The 16778-nt window shown below is 34.4% G+C and overlaps 2 protein-coding genes across 4 annotated transcripts in view; both read right to left on the bottom strand.

Annotated features, from left to right (window-relative positions):
- The window catches only part of LOC118182114 (nuclear pore membrane glycoprotein 210-like), a 139538-nt gene extending 138975 nt beyond the window's left edge, over positions 1-563 (bottom strand). The window contains exon 1 of one of the 3 annotated variants that reach the window (XM_035351400.2): positions 286-563. In XM_035351400.2, the coding sequence (XP_035207291.1) occupies positions 286-473 (188 nt within the window). In that variant the 5' untranslated portion in view covers positions 474-563. The remainder of the gene's footprint in view (positions 1-285) is intronic. The other 2 variants (XM_035351401.2, XM_085808850.1) reach the window with 2 other exon arrangements.
- Positions 564-14160: 13597 nt separating this feature from the next.
- Positions 14161-15739, bottom strand: LOC118182115 (uncharacterized). Its single transcript, XM_035351402.2, has one exon. The coding sequence runs from the start codon at positions 15553-15555 to the stop codon at positions 14629-14631; it is 927 nt and encodes a 308-aa protein (XP_035207293.2). The 5' UTR covers positions 15556-15739; the 3' UTR covers positions 14161-14628.
- Positions 15740-16778: the final 1039 nt, after the last annotated feature.

Here is a 16778-nt window from a genome sequence, read left to right as displayed (position 1 = left end):
GTATAAAGTTATATTTGATGTTCAGCATGAAAGCATTCAATAATTTGAATTGCCGTTAGACATTATTTGTAGATAATCATTTACTGATACTTCATACACGATATTATAAATGCACAAACAAAACAAAAATAGAAAAATACGATCTTGCAATAACTCGGAAGAAAAAGGTATTCCTCATCTAAACCTCACGCTTAAATTATTCTACGAATTATAACTTATGAAGCTAACTGGCTCTTTTTGTCTAAACACAAAATAAATATAAAAATTATATAGAAATTTATTTACCATTCGAAACAGTCTTCAGTATTAAAGTCCAAGATCTCCACAGTCGCATTCGAAGGAAGAGCTGTATTATAATTTAATAAAATAATAGGAGAATTTTGCTTAAAAGCTAAGAGTTTCTCCGTCAAGAAGAAACACAAACACAGAAATATATAAATTAAACATCCTATTGTTGAAATGCGAATCGACATTATTATTATTACATTAACTTCCACGTGGAAAAGTATCCCACTTAAAAAAACTACGTTGATCAGCAATACGAAGAGTCGAACACTTGAATAAGCTCGCAGTAACTCAGCTTGTATTAACAAGTGCGCAGGCGTTGTCGGTCAAAAACCTGTTTTGAAGACCGCTACCTGGGAATCAAGCAAAGGTCAGGGAACCTAAAAATTGCGTATTCCCAACAGTCTGATTCTAGGTTAGGTATCATCCCTGAGAGTAAAAACTACGTCGCTCGCTCGCATATTATCTGTGAGACATACTTTATCTACGAGACCCATTCTCTCTCTTTTTCCGTTTTTTTTTTTTTTTTTTTTTTTTTTTTTATTAGCTTAAAGCTCGATTTGTTTCTGTGAGTTTTAAAACAAATATTTTCATTAAAAATTAATAGTAGTTTATTTCCTTTTCCCATCACATTATTAAAGTAGTATCTTTTGATATTTTCAAGAACTGAAACTTTATCTGGTAGATATTACTTTGGTATTATCTTCAAGAACTGAAGCGTTACCTCGTAAATATTAGGCGAATATTTTTCTCTCCGATGGTCGTAATAGAAAGCAGACAGAGGGTAGAGAAATAAGCAAGAATTTGTAATGGATGTGTGTGCGGAAGTGATGCTTTGAGGTGGTACAGACCCAGGGATAAATAGAAAGGGCTATTTTATTCCTTTGTTCGACGTCTCGCCGACGCGAACCTAATGGGGGGGGACTTGACTGGCAGTAATCTGACGTCATTGTAATGCACCCATGGACCTTATAAGGTCCATGAATTTACCTACTCTGATTTCCCGCTTTTAAAACTGTAGTGTTATTCAGCTGCGAGACGATTTTCTAGAGGTTACATATCCCAAATTAATTTTAGTCATATATATTTGTTTTCTAATAATGTAAATATTTAAAATAATTTATATATATATAATTTTAGTCAGTTTTTATTTTAAATTCTATATTGTAAAGTATCGTTTATGCAATGTGGCTTTTTGCACTGTAGTAACGTGTCGTAGCACTTACGAAAGGATGAGTTACGAGTACGAGAGGATGAGATATTTTATTTCATGGGACCAAAGGACCCAAATGAGAATTTGCTTTTGAAGAAAGAATGGATACACAAACGTGAAAGACAAAATTCTATTAATGTGAAGAGCGGAAAAATCTGCAGCGAACATTTTCTATGCAGTGTTTATGAAGATTATATGAAAAATCGCTTGTTTGGATAGCCACAAAAAGAAACTGCTGAAATGGAAGTGCTGTGCCGAAAATAAATTATGATGACAATAATAAATCGAAATTGATGATGAGAATAATAAATAGAAATTGATGATGAGAATAATAAATCAAATGTTAATGATTTTGAAATAAAACTCACAAATGAAAATGTAGATATTCCTGAATACCCTAAGTTTAAGGATAAACAACAATGCATTGATAATTTAAAGAACAAAATAATATCCTTAGGAAATTGTATTAAAGTATTGAAAAATAGAGAAAAGAAAAATTTTAGAATGTTTGTTCAGCGACAAGGAAGGTGGACGACATCTAGAAAGAAATTGGTATCAGAAATTAATATCTCAAATAGCGAAATTCCGGAAAAAAAAAAAAAAAAAAAAAAAAAAAAGCACAAATCGGAGAATTTGAAAAACGTCTAAAGCCTATTTTTATAAAGACGCAGATTAATGCATAGCTGAAAAAGAAGGAAAAAATCAGGTAGACTAGTGAACATATTTCACGTTGCATTGTCATAAGAGCTCTGTCATTTTAAAGCTATGATTTTAGAAAAAAAAAAAAAAAAAAAAAAAAAAAAAATGGAATTCCTTTACCTAGTATTAGCAAATCAAAAATGGTGGGCTAAATTTTAGTGTAATCCAAGAATTCAAAGTGATGTTCTTACTCTAAAGAAGGAAAGAGGCGAATATTTGAATTCTGTAGAAAAAATATTCGTTCTCAGTTTCGACGAAATGCATATAGTTTGAAAACTCTGCTTTGACTCTAAACTGGGCCAAGTTCTCTGTTTCTTTCAAAATATGCAGTTTTTTTTTAATCAGAGATCTCATTTCGCGTTCTGCCTCAAATTACTGAGAAAACACGTTTTAGATAAAGGATTTGTTTTAGAAGACGGAACTGTTTTAAATTTTGATATTATTAAAGAGGTTTTAAATAGAGATTCAGAAGAAATCAAATTGTGTCGCAAACTAAAACCGAATTATTTAATGGTCAAGGGAAACGAGAGACAAAAAGTCGCTCCAGCGGAAACATTATTTTCAAGAACTACCGCAAAAGGTATACTCCACCTCACAGGAAATCAAAAAGCATCTGACCACTATGAGTTAATGGATAATATCTTTATTACGAATAGTACCAACAAGAATAACAAGTACTTAAACTAATTTTGTTAAGTACTTGTTAAATTTATTTAGAATAGATTTAACATAAATTAAATGCATTAAATAAAAAAACCTGCAAATAAATAATAATAATAATAATAATAATAATAATAATAAACCACGGAACTTTATGTTAAAAGAGTAGCGCATTTTATCTATTATTTTTAAATTGAGTAAGTATTATTAAATTTTTTAATGGTTCAGTATAAAATGCATACAGCAGTAATATTGTATCTTCCAAATTATAGCTATCTTTCGCACACAGCTCATTTTATACGCTGGTTCAAAAACGCTAATTTCTAAACTGTAAATTGCATCTCCGCGCTCAGCGTCATCATGACTACGTCATCATGACTACGTCATCATTTCTCACTTTCTGCTTCAGGGGGAAAAGCTGTATGAGCTAGCCCTTCTCTACTAAGTCCTGGTACAGACCACTGTTGAGGGATAGATAAAAGTGTTTTGCTGGCGTAAATCCCCGTGCGGTTTCGAAGGGGGTCTGCGTTCGTTACATGAACTTGAAAATCGCCGATGTGCATTTTTGCATTTTGTCTATGGAGTTACAAACGGAGATAGATAAGCTGTCTGAAGGAGGTAACTCGGAAATCGTTTTAGCCGCAGTGTCATGGATAAAATATATTGTAAAATCCACGAGACTGCGGCTAAGACGATTCCCGAGTACCTCCTTTGGTCTTCCGCACGGAAAATCACGATTTACGCTAACAAAACCCTTACCAACCGCTCAACAGCGCTTTGTACCACCTCAACACGCCATTTGGGCATACGCATTCTATTATAAAATCTTTTTTTTTTTTTTTTTTTCGCTTCGCTGAGCCTGCTTTAACATTCCCCAGACACTTTTGTATCACCCTGTACTATTTCAAACAAGTTGTTGCAAAGTTATTCTGCATTTATTCATACTTAAAATTTTTGAAGCATTTATTTATTTATTGTCTGAATGATACTACATTTCAATGTTCTTAAATATGAAAAATGCATGCATTTCAAATACGTATTTTTAATCTTATAATGGAAAATACCCTTTTCCAAATAAATTAGTTAACACAAACACCCGTATATTGTTCTTCCAAAGCACTCTTAAAATTGAAATTATTTATTTATTTTTATTTTTATTTATTTTTTATTTTTATTTTTATTTTTTTTTTATTTTTATTTTTTATTTTTTATTTTTTATTTTATTTATTTATTTATTATTTTTTTTTTTTTTTACAGTTCAGTTGGTTTTCTGAAATAAAATCTAATTGCATATCTTTCATAAAAGTTAAGCATTCAGAAAATATCTTTTATAATACGAGTAAAATCATTTAATTTTAAAAAGTCGTTCCGTACTTCACTAAACCGGTTTAACCTTTATTTGTTTAATCGAATACGGAAGGGCACTCCGTATCTTAGTGAAGAGTTATCTGCCTAAGGGAATGATGGTTGGATAACTTCTTAGACGTTAGGTTAATTCATTATGACAAATCCCCGGAAGTCTCTCTGCCTGAGGGGAGGAATGCATTCGTGGAAGATTTTCAAAGAGAAACTAGCTTGTATTCACGTTACATAAAGCCGAAACCACAAAAATATCCATGCAGCCAATCTGTTTTCTGGGCTCAAACCCAGATTAGACTACCGCTTTCGTGGAAGGCTTTAAGGGTGGACATGTTAAGTGAGTAAAATAAAGCCCACTGGTGTTACTTACCTAATGAGAGGGATGGCTTTCTACAGAACTAGATAAGGTCAACTGGCTCGTATTCATGTTACACATAAAAAAACTATGAAAATATTTATGCACTACAAGGGAAATTGGGTCGTATTCGCATTACAAACGGAATATCCATGTAACTAGCCGATTCACCAGGATCCAAATCTGAGTCGGGTCTATCAGGGGCGGTGTTGAACACTAGTAGTTCGACTCGAGTTCGATAGCAGGCGAACGGGCTGGTTGCATGGACATTTTTGCGGTTTATCCCATATGTAACATGGATGCGAGCCAGTTTCACTTAGATTCTAAAAGAAATTTGCCTGTATCTACATTACAAGATTTTTCTAACCCTTAGAAGTCCTCCATGAAGGCACCCTTTCCCTTAGGCAGATAGTCCTTGCATGCTTTGCCGTAATCAAATAAACCACACCAAACCGAAATCCGACTCAAGTTATTAGCGATGAACCCTCTTATCCACACTGCCAGTGTTGAGCCTATTTTAACCCTAAGGTGAATATAGACTTTGGCGTTCAAGAACTGATACATGGGGCAGTCTGCTACCCTACTATAAAAACAGTGATATCGTAATTAAAATACTTTAAAAAAATTAATTCTATTCAGAATTTGTGAAAATGGGTACTATTCGGTTTTGAGCGCCGTAAAAAAATTGCAGCGAAAATGTATGCGCAAAAGCGCCAAATCTAGCAAACGCGCCTATTTAACAGCGCGCCAAATCTAGCGTACGCGTTGATTTCAGATTGCGTAAGTTTATGTAGTTCTATATTTCTTAAGACGCCATTGACATACTAGTTTAAATTTTAAATCCTTTTTTGATTTTAAATCCTTTTTTGATATCCTGTGGATTTAACAATTTGGGAATTGCCGATGACGAAAAGTCGGCAATAGAATTTTGGGTAAAGTGCAGAATCGTCCACTGTTTGATGCGGTTTTAAGAATTGCACATACTCGGTATCCATAGGCACATCGACCTATTTTCACTTAAAAAAAAATCCTAGAATTGCACAAAAATGGCACTGCGCACACCCTTGACTTCATCTATGTACACATCGACCTATTTTCACTTAAAAAGTGAAAGAAAATTGACAAAAATTCAATTGTTTTTACCCTTGTAAGAAGCAGCAAACAAATAAGTGAGCGATTCTGCATTTTACCGAGAATATTTTCAAAGAAAAGGCATAATTCATTATAGAAAATTACGTTTGAACAACCAACGAGATGAAATTATGCTTTAGCGATAAGTCGGTAGCGAAATAGCGATGCAGGCATCCATTTAGTTATGTTTAGCAAATTTTATATAAATTATAAGAATGATCTGAAATAGTTATTTACTCTTAAGCTTCCATTCAGTCATGTTTAGCCTTTTTCATATAAATTATAATAATAAAATAAGTATTATATGAAATTAACCTTTCATCTAAATTAAAACATCAATCTTAGATAGTTATTTACTTTCCTTTCTTGCAGCAATTATTAGGGTTGCCGCAATTATTTTTGGCAGCATTGGCATCAACAATAGTTTGGCGATTTTTTACGGCCCTCGAAACCGAATAGTACCTGAAAATGTTAGTCTGGCCAACTTTCAAATAGTAAAACCAGCCATCGAATAATAAAACAAGAGCAAGTTTTGAAAGCATTAAAGATTGGGCGCAGTTCGTTTTTAAACCTTTAGGTTCATAATTTGTTGGAATAAAGATTGGCAATCAATTGAATACATAAAACTGATAACAACTCACTTTAAATAATTGTATCTCTATGCGCTTAAAAGTTTGGCACACACATACATATATATATGAATATTTTTAAGTATACTAATAAACATTTGTATTTTGAAACATTTCAGTTTGTTAACTTTCAGAATATGAATGCTGCATGTGTTAAATATAAACAAACTACTTATTAATAGTGCATAAAATGACGGTCGGAATTACAAAACTGCAGGCGTGTGGCAAAATCTGTCACGGAAACACACTTCCTGTAATATTTTCCCATGTACTAGATGCACTAGAATGTAAAACCTAGACTTTAAAAAAGGGCACCTAAAATTTTACATAATTTAAGCGCTATAAAAGGATTTGGAGCCACCTTAAAAGTCGAATTCTAGGGCATATGCCCGTTAGAAATCAGGCCTTTTTCCAATCTAAAAAACTCGGGAAAAGGGAGATCTACTGCTTAAAATGTTTTTTCGCCAACAGATGCTCATCTACGCTGTATTAGTCAAGTTCATACATTCTATTTCTCTCATTTCGAGCCCACCAACGACCGAACGGTAAAATCGCTAAACTCTGCTAGTTCCGACCTGGTTTCAATGCCAGGCAAATTGGCTGGCCGCATGGACATTTTTGTGGTTTTCCTCCTGTGTAACGTGTATACGAGTTAGTTCCCCTTTGAAAGTCCTCCACGAAGGCATCGCTCTCTTCAGGCAGATAACCCTAGTGTACTTTGCCATAATGAAATAAACCAAACCAAATCGGTCATTTCTAATTTTGCTCATACAGGATCCCATTAGCAACTAGCGCACTCTATTATGCTTAAAACGCACACTAAATTCATTTAAAATGCTTAAACGCAGCTCTTAAATTCTCAATGTAATATCGATTTAAAAATTGTCTAACAGTTATTGAATCATCAAAGCCATAAAATGTCTGTAGTTACCAGTTCGAGTTAAGTGAGGAAACGGGATGTGTACATCAATATGATAGTGACTTTGCCTGCACATAACACAAACAGATTTTTGTTTCAGAAAGATCTTGGAATTATTCCGGAAGCAGATTGCCCTCGAATATTCTGCTATTTTTAGCCAACCAACTCTTGGTAATATTTGAACTATTCGTGAATAAATAGTTTTTCAGTGCTGTCCGAAATGGAATTGTTAATTGCGTTTAAAATGAAACTATTAAGAGCATAAATTTTTCTGTTCATTAATGGCTGTTAATTTTGAATTATTACTTTTTAGGTAATACTCTCAGTGCAGCTTTGCGACATGCATTTTATTATAAATACCAAAATTTTAAAATACTCTATACAAAAACATTAGTATGCAAAAGTTCAAGACGGGACAGGCTTTTATACTTAACATCGCACAGCAGTGTTTGAAATCGATAAAAAGCATGCCATAATATCATCAAGATATAAAGTTAGGTGATGCAAAGATGAACAAGACTGACCAATAAAGTAATATTCAAAGGATGCACAAGACATTTATTCAAAAGGGTGTTACCAGCACAGCAGGACAAAAGACAAAAACTTATACAACAGGCGGCAGGTAAGAGAACTGCAGTACTCAGGACAGAAGACAATACGTTCATGTAACATGCGGCAGGCAAGAAAACTGCAGTTCTCCGTAAGGGTTATAATTTCTCTTGAAGGTGATATAGGAAACGCACCGTTTGTTGACGGGCAGAACGAGGTCGTCGAGGAACTCATGAGGCACGGAGTAGCACGGAGAGGAATTGCAAAACCATTGCTGGAGGTTCAGGAGGCTCCGGAGAACGTCTTCATGCGTAATCGATTGAATTCAAGTCTCAGAGCCTAATCCATGTGAACAATTTTCTAAGAGATCATTGATAGCCGCTCATTGATGACCCGTTCCACATTGTCATTTATGATTCCACAGCACTCCGAAAAAATACACAGGGCGAAGGAGAACATTGATATAATGGCAGTCATTTATAACAAGACAGACGTGACACGTGACGCAGACGTTGGCAGACGTGAAGCTTCACATGTCTGTCAACCGTCATGCCTCCTCAAAGAAAATTCTACCACCTCACAGCAGATACCTTTTAACGTTGTTGGAGGGATAATTGTGTGCCCCCTTTCGACATGTTTAGATGTCCAGAACCATTAGTGAGACTAAATCGGCTGTCTTAAGTAAAGAATACTCAATCCTATTCCTGAACTCCCCAGCCCTTGTAATTCCGGATTCCGGCACCAGAGAAAATATTGTCTGTTTCCATACTACACAACGTCTGCTCACCGAACGAACAAGCCACCTGTGTCTTGTGTCTGGAAGACTGTAAAACGCACTATAGAGCACCTAGTAGTACGCTGCATGTTTGTTGCGCTTTTAACTGCTACTGCATTCGATCTTCCCGCCTCTAGGACAAGATATCAGTCCTTTGAGTCCACGGTTGTTCGATGTATTAGGTGGTGTATTAGCCTTTTAACTGTCATTCCCGAGATTATCTCGGGCACAGCACTGGTGTTCGAAAATGTCACGCCCGAGTATTTTTCGGGGTTTTTTTTTTTTTTTTTTTTTTTTTTTTGAGTGCATCGTATTGTCATACCTGAATATATATCGGGAGATGTTTATTTCGGCTACATTTGGTTTTTCCAATAAAAAAATTTGACAATTTGTGTACCCAAATCATCAAAATAACTTGACAGTTAAAGGGTTAGATTACGACAAAGCACTCGAGGGCTATCTGCCTTAAGGGAGGGATGCCTTCGTGGAGGACTTTTTAAGGGAAACTGGCTCGTATACACGTTACACATGGGGAAAACCACGAAAACACCCATGCAGCCAGCCCGTTCGCCCCGCGGTTGTTCGTAGATGACTTTTTTGAGCAATCTTTTCTGTTAATTGAAGGCCCACCAGGGCTGAGCGGTAAAGTCGCTGAACACTGCTAGTTCGGTCAGGGGCTCGAATCCCAGCGGACGGGCTGGCTGCATAGGTGTTTTCGTGGTTATCCTCATGTATAATGTGTATACGAGCAAGTTTCCCTTCGAAAGTTCTCCGCAAAAGCATTCCTCCCTTTAGGCAGATAAGCCTCGAATGGCTTTACGCTAATTAAATAAACCGAATCAATTCGTTAAACTTCCTTTCTACTTCCTATTGATTCAACATCGTTTAAGGTCAGCCAAATGTTATTTACTGGACTGTCTGTTGGACGTATTACATGATGACAGCAACCCAACGTTGTCCAAACACATGTTTATACTGTGAAATAACTTCCTTTGAAAGGCCGAACGTACACCGTCTTCGTGGTTTACACCTTTCCCATACGACCGTAGTAAGTAGAGCTGCGTACCCTACTACAAAGGATCTCATATTATCCGCTAATCTAATCTTTCAGCCGTTTCATGTTGATGTTATATTAATTTCTACATTTCGCCATTAATTTTTGCACAGAAATATGTATCCGTTATAATAAAGAAACATTTACTAAATAAAAATTCGTTCCATTCTACTGAGGTCATCTAACAGAGACATTTCGACATTTGTTTGGGACAAATTGTATAGTAGTAGAAGAGTTTCGTTTGCACTGCAGCCATTCTCGAACTGTTCGCAAAGCAGTTTGGAGGAATAAAAAAATCGTAGCTATCACGAATTCAAAGATTTCTCTAACAAATACTAACAAATACGTTTGTACCACATTTATTCCTCTGCTCCGTTAGTGAGACTTTCATGAGTTATTTAAATAAAAACTGTTATGTAACGCACAGCAGGCCTGTGAAATAGTCATCCAACCTTACTGATAAATTCCAAAACGAAAAAGCTATTCGGTCTCCCTAAGCTTCTACAGGATTACGGCCCCTCCAGCGGGAAGGCGGTTAAGTTTCTGAACACTAGGGGGAGGGAAGTAATTCCAATCTCGGCAAACGGGCTGGCTAAATGGTGAATTTTTTTTGTAGTGAGGTGAATATGAGCCAGTTTCCCATATATATATAAAAAAAAAAAAAAAAAAACCCAACATCCACGAAATTATCCCTGCCCATAACTTTCTAGTTGTTTGTCTTAATCAAGTAACCTGTCTACAAGGTTGCGTTATTCATTATTTCATTGGTATCGCAAAGTTAATCGCAAAAATTTCATGGCAAAGATAGATCGTAAGAATATCTTAATTAAATGATTTTTGTCAACATTGGATATCTATCTTATGTTTAAATACTGGAATTGAATTTTATAGATTAAGCAGTTTATAACACTGTTTTCTTCTGCTGAGGAGGAATTTTTTGCTTGCCAAATAAGGCTTGAAAATATAAAACAATTTACTGTACACAAAATTATTGTTCTCAATGAAATTTCTGTGCAACAATGGGCACCGGAGTAAATCGTTCATGAATCCTGTACTGTAACACTAATGTTATTCCAGAAAGGGATGTATGTGGGGAAAATGCGAATTTGTTATAGTAAAATAATTGAGATAAGAAATTAAGGGGTATCAGAAACCCCTATACCGACAATGTTAAATTGGCCATTTTCAATGTACCTTTTCTCAAAATCTGCTGTAGATACAAGCTTGAAATTTTACTGTAATTAAAGTATACCTATCTGATTATACTGAAATGAGCTTTTGAAACATTTTGAATTTTAGAATGAATTACAGAATATTTTGTTAGGCATAGTAAAATTTAGCACTTTTCTCACACAAAAAATTTTTTAATTTTTTTTCTAAGTTTATTACAAAAAGCTCATTTCAGTAAATATTAGGGAACCTAATAAATAAGCCATAAAAAGTTTAGATACCTGCGAGCAGTAGTTCCTATGAAAAGGTACATCGAGTATAAAAAAATCGCGTTTAGAGAAAAACGCGTTTTTATGTAAAAATCCTCATTGATCAAAGCAGTAGATGACAAATTAAAACTAGATTTTTTTTATAGTTCTAATTTTCATAGAGATTAAAGAATGGTATTTTTAGGAAGATAAAAGTGTAGAGAATTTGAAAATGCAAAAATCCGAAATTTTTGGGATTTTTTTTGGAAAATTTTGAAGATTTTGGGGTTCCATCACCCCTTAAGAGAGAATAAACGACCTGCAATCAAATATATGTAAAAAATGGATTAGCAATAACAGTAAAAAACTACCAATACTGCAATTTCACTGGCTGTGTTCAGGAGAAATAAAAAAATATGCGATATTTAGAGGGTCTAAATTTATTTTTTATTCCTTACGACTTTGCTAAATAACTTTTTCAACTTCTATTTGAAGCACTTTATACAGGTTTTTTTAACTACTAGTTAAGACCTTTAACAGAGATACTATAGCTACAAATAAACCACGCTGCTTTACAAAGCTTCGTTGTATTTGTAAATAACTGGCGAAATACGACTGTCAGTAGTTTAAAAGTATTATAGCTTTTCTTTCCACAAGAAGTTTCCTAGCAGAAAAGTACTCCCCCCCCCAAATCTCCAAGATAGACAACAATGAGAAATCTCTTTTATTTGTTTAAATATCGCTGGTCTGGCTACCCAAGGGCTGGTATAAAATTCAGGAATTTTAAGTTTTTCCCCCAAACTTGGAGTTTTAGAAGAACGCATAAATACCCAGAGGACTAGTATATTTCTTCTCTTTTATGCGAGAAACCTATTATTTTAAGAAGGCAAAGTTCACTTTAAGAAATTATATGATATTTGATCTCATACTGTGCTTAAGAATTCAATGAAAGATGGGTCTTAAATTTCCGTGCTCATTACCAAGGAAAATACCCGAAAAAAAACACTTTGAAATATAAACAGTTTACATTATTGTTCTTAAAATACCTAATGGCATTGTCAGTTTTATCTTAATCCATCAAATTCTTAACTAAAAGATGTACCCACCAATGCTGAATGAATAAGACAGCTGAACAGAAGCAGTTCGAATCCCTGTTAACAGTCTGACTGCATAGACCTTTTGGTGCTAACCTTCCCAATGCACAACGTAAATACAAGCTAGATTCCTATAGGAAGTTATTCACAAATACAGCAAAGCACATTAACGTGTTATCGGAAAATTATAGTAGTGCGCTTTGTCATAGGAAACTGTCTATTCGTTAGCTGACTAATTCTTTGTCAAATACTGCGTTCTTTCTCAAACATTACTCTCACAAACGTGTGTAAAATTATAGTCATGTTTTGAGTTTTAATTAATTAGTTATTGGCAAGCGAATGCATATTAAGAAATTTAATAAAAAGATTAAAGTCCTCCTTTCTTATTGCAAGTCTAATCTTCTTTTAAAAGAATTACCACTACGAAATTTAGCGAATCATTCATTGCTATACCCAAGACATAAATTGAAAGATCTACGCCTAGGTTATCTCAAATATATTTTCTGCACTTTAAATATTCAGTCTAAATGCAAGGGGTGTAGACTTTAGCCCAGAAACAATTTTTACCATTTAATAATACAGAAACTGCTGAACATATTACAGTCACGGAAAGTTTCCCAAAGTTCTAATTTTTTAAAATAATCCTTTCCTACCTAAGAAAAAGTCTTATTCCTGTCGAACCTTACACCCTGCGAGGTCCTTGCAGCGGTTTGCCAACCAAAGAATCATTTAAATATTTAGCATCAATTTTATTAAATGGCAATTCACTTCAGTCCTTCAACTTATACGCTTAAAGTTATGTTTGGCCACATTTACTTCCCACAGATTTGAAGCCATCTATAAATTACAACACCTATATATATATATATATATATATATATATATATATATAATGAAGAGCTGAGAAAGTGCAATTATGTTATTAAAGTCGAAGAAGCTTGGTAGTAGGGTATATGACAGGTTGTTTACGAAGCTGTACAAAGAGTGCCAAGTTTACGGGCAGACTTTATGCTAAGTTGTTTTTACGTACTACTTGCGGAAGCCGCTGAAGCCTTTCTTAAAGGGGACAGCATAGATGGTTTCTTCAGATTAGAAGTTTCAGATTAGAAGTGGTGAGGTTTTATTTGAAGTTTGTGAAGTTTAAAGTGTATAGAATATACAGAAATTGTGTAGTTCAAGATCGTCGAAGTCTACTTGGGTTATTCTCGCATATAAAGCGATTAAAATAAGTTAAAGTTCGTAGTTAAAAGCATGCTTTCTTTCCGCATTTTTACAAGAATTTCAGTCCTGAAATTTTAGTTGAGAACTACACGTTTTTAAAATACGTATAACGGATTTTACATTTAAGAAAAAAAAACGCATCCTTGTAACCAGTTGAAAGAAATAACGGAATTTAAACCGATTGAATGACTAAAGCTTCACTTACAATAACCTGTTAGAATCAAGTGTTCAAGGGAAAGGAAACGCCTCGATGTGTTTCATATTCTTGTCGAGTTCTACTTATAGATTTTCAGTTCAAATTGAAGCTAGTAATCGTGTAATAATCTTTCTGTACATTGTTAAGTGAATTTGAAGTTGACCGGACAAGAAACTACATTTTCTTAAAAAGTTACTACAAAATACACCACTCTGAACTAGTGAAATAGCAACTTACTGAATTTACAAGCAATTTATACTAAAGGAATAATCTCCCTTTCGACATAACTATATGCAAAGGTTAGCGTCAGCATAACGAAGTAACGATAAAACCTTACGTATCGTTGAAAATTAACTCGGAAGTTCAATAATAGTATACCTGGACAGAGTTGGCGAACTAGGAGAACTGACGTTGTTGAATATAAAGGACTTCACATTTGTATACCACGAAGCACCTAAAAATTATTTCACAATGCTATTCTATAATTTAAGCAAATGAATTTTTAAATCACCTGTCCTGCAAGGTGCGAAAAGCTTAAAGTAAAAACAGACTTTAAACTGTTAACTAGATTAAATAGTATCATAATCTAAAGAAAACGGGAAATTCAGTTTAGATATACTTTATTGAATATTAGTAAATACAATATAAAATTTTAAGAGTGGGAAAGGCAGAAGATTCGGAAATAAAAAACCTTGCACCAGTCCAAAAGTTACACTAGGAAATTTAAGTTTCACTTAAACCGCTACTTGCAATAATTGCGGCCTTAAGTCAATTTCAATATAAAAGAGTAATTAACAGATTAGCTCTGCATGTACATTTTAAAACATTTGTAGGCCATTAATCATGCATAATTATTGCCTGGTACAAGATATTTTATGTGTCGGCCAAATCATCACAATACATTACAACATAGGAACTGGCATAACGAAATACTTAAAAAAATTAAAACATTCAGAATTTAGAAGAGCTATATTAAAGTCCTGTGCAACAGGTACACCTCTTACGGCTCAATTAAAATTCCTGGAAGAAAGAATTTAAGGTTTATATAAACATTTAAAGGTTTAAAACAAATCATTCCGTGCAAAATACAGACGACTGAAGAGCAAAAATTTTGCTTTCAGGTATTTCAAATACCCGTTTTGTAAAGAGTCGCCGAAGCTGGTATTGCGATTTCTTCATTCCAAATTGGAGAAACAATTTGGCTGCTTCGCTGTTGGAACTAGTAAGTTTAGCCACTACTCCTTCTCTTCGCTGACTGTCATCGAGGTCACTTAATAAACCAAATATTAAGGCAAAAGCAGATTTGTAGTTATCTGCGTATACAGGAGCTATTAACCAGTGTCCTTGCATGCTCTTCTTCATACAAGCGTATCCTGTTGTCTTGAAATGTCCGTCGGTGCACTGGATAACAGATAACAATGTCACTGTTCCTGGTTCTTTAACTGTTGCCTTGACAATCAGAGAACGGTCATATTTATGTAAAGAAGCGTCGTATTGGACAACATGTTGAACAAACGGTCCTTCTGGATCAACAACAATAGGAAAGGGAGAAGTCAAATCTTGGTTTAAAGTATTACCAGGCAGAATGGCATTTGCAGTTGTGTACAAGTCCACTGTCCAATTCGCCATCACAGAGAAGCCAGCTTTCTCTTTGTAGAAAGGCAGCATTTTATCTGCCGAGCTTAAACTTATATTCCTATTCCCTAACCGAGCAATGGCAGCATTCCAAAGTATTCTACCTAGTCCACAACCTCGGTGCTTCCGTTGAACTACGTACATGCCAATATAGCCGTGATCATCTGATAAGGCTATTCCACTACAGCAACCAGCAATTTCTCCAGTCTCCGAGTTTTCGGCAATGAAGATACCAAGGGGATCCATTTCCAACCAAGATCGTATTTCGGGTTCCAGCCCCATTTCCCTACCTTCTAACTGAGGGAGGTAGATAAGTGCAGGAATATCATTATACTGCAAATTCCTTATAAAAAATCGTGCCATTTTTAAACCAATAAGTCTATATTGCAGCAAATCACCTTAATTTTTTTTTCCGACAGCTTCAAGCCTAATCACGTATCAGGTCTTACTTCGCACCAATACAAAATGAACGTCGAAGAATTTTAAAACATAAGCACTACGGCCCCCAAATCAACAAGCAACTTCCACACAAAGCACCATTTCGTTCTAGCTCATGATCTCCTTTTAATGCAGTTCTTATCGCAACAGAGCCATTACGTCATAAATGCAAAATAGCTAAAATCTGCATATCACATTTTAAATTTCCTCTAATGTTTGCTTATTTATCTATTTATTCTTATTTCTTCTTATAGTAAGCTTTAGGTAAATCTTTATTAATTTAACACTTTTGAAACAGTTTTTATTTATTTTATTTATTTATTAAATTTGCCTAAGCTTCATATAAGAAATCGCTATGCGATAAAAAAGAAATGTTTTGAAACTGATTAAATGTTTGAGTACTTATATAAAAAGAAGTGCGTGAAATTAAATGCACGAAAGAACTCGTTTATTTTTATATATACTAATATTTACTAACGGACTTAATGTTCAAAAGTTTGTGAGCATGCAACATTTATAAAAATTATAGAATCTACATTTATGTATATGGTATGATATATAGCAGCAAACTTTTGTAAATGGAAAAAAACTTCCAGAAATATATCTGTTACCGTGATAATTAATATGCTTTCATATTTATGAACTTGAATGACATTTAGATCTGCAATATTATAAAAATGTTCAGATTGCAGTTAAAACATTCAAAATGGAAATTACTTTATATATATATATAATTTCGATACATATATATATAGTTGTTATACTATTAATCTCGATAAGGATTGTACATTTAAACTTGTTATATAGTGAATGTTAACTTGAGTTTGAAACAAAAAATTAGACAAAGCAACAACCTTATGTTTGGCGTAGATTACTCGGCGCGTGTACCCCTTGCTGCATGCCTTCGTGGTGTAACGGTTAGCACATTCGGCGCGTATTCGAAGGGTCCAGGTTGGAGTCCCGGAGAGAGCATTGCTCATTTTTCAGTATTGTTTTTGCTGTCAAGTTTAATTCTAAATATTTCTTCATATTTTTCATGCTTCCTTGCAAAGGAAACATTCATATTAAACAGACGAGAACTTAGAAGACTCACGTAAAGTAAAACTGCAGTTAAGGATCTTCTTTCCTTCCCTACCCCATCTTTTCTA

Source organism: Stegodyphus dumicola, chromosome X2 (assembly GCF_044657685.1).
Source record: "Stegodyphus dumicola isolate Sdum_Otavi_A_Nest chromosome X2, ASM4465768v1".
NCBI classification, from domain to species: Eukaryota; Metazoa; Arthropoda; class Arachnida; order Araneae; family Eresidae; genus Stegodyphus; species Stegodyphus dumicola.
This window is presented reverse-complemented; position numbering and strand designations above follow the sequence as displayed.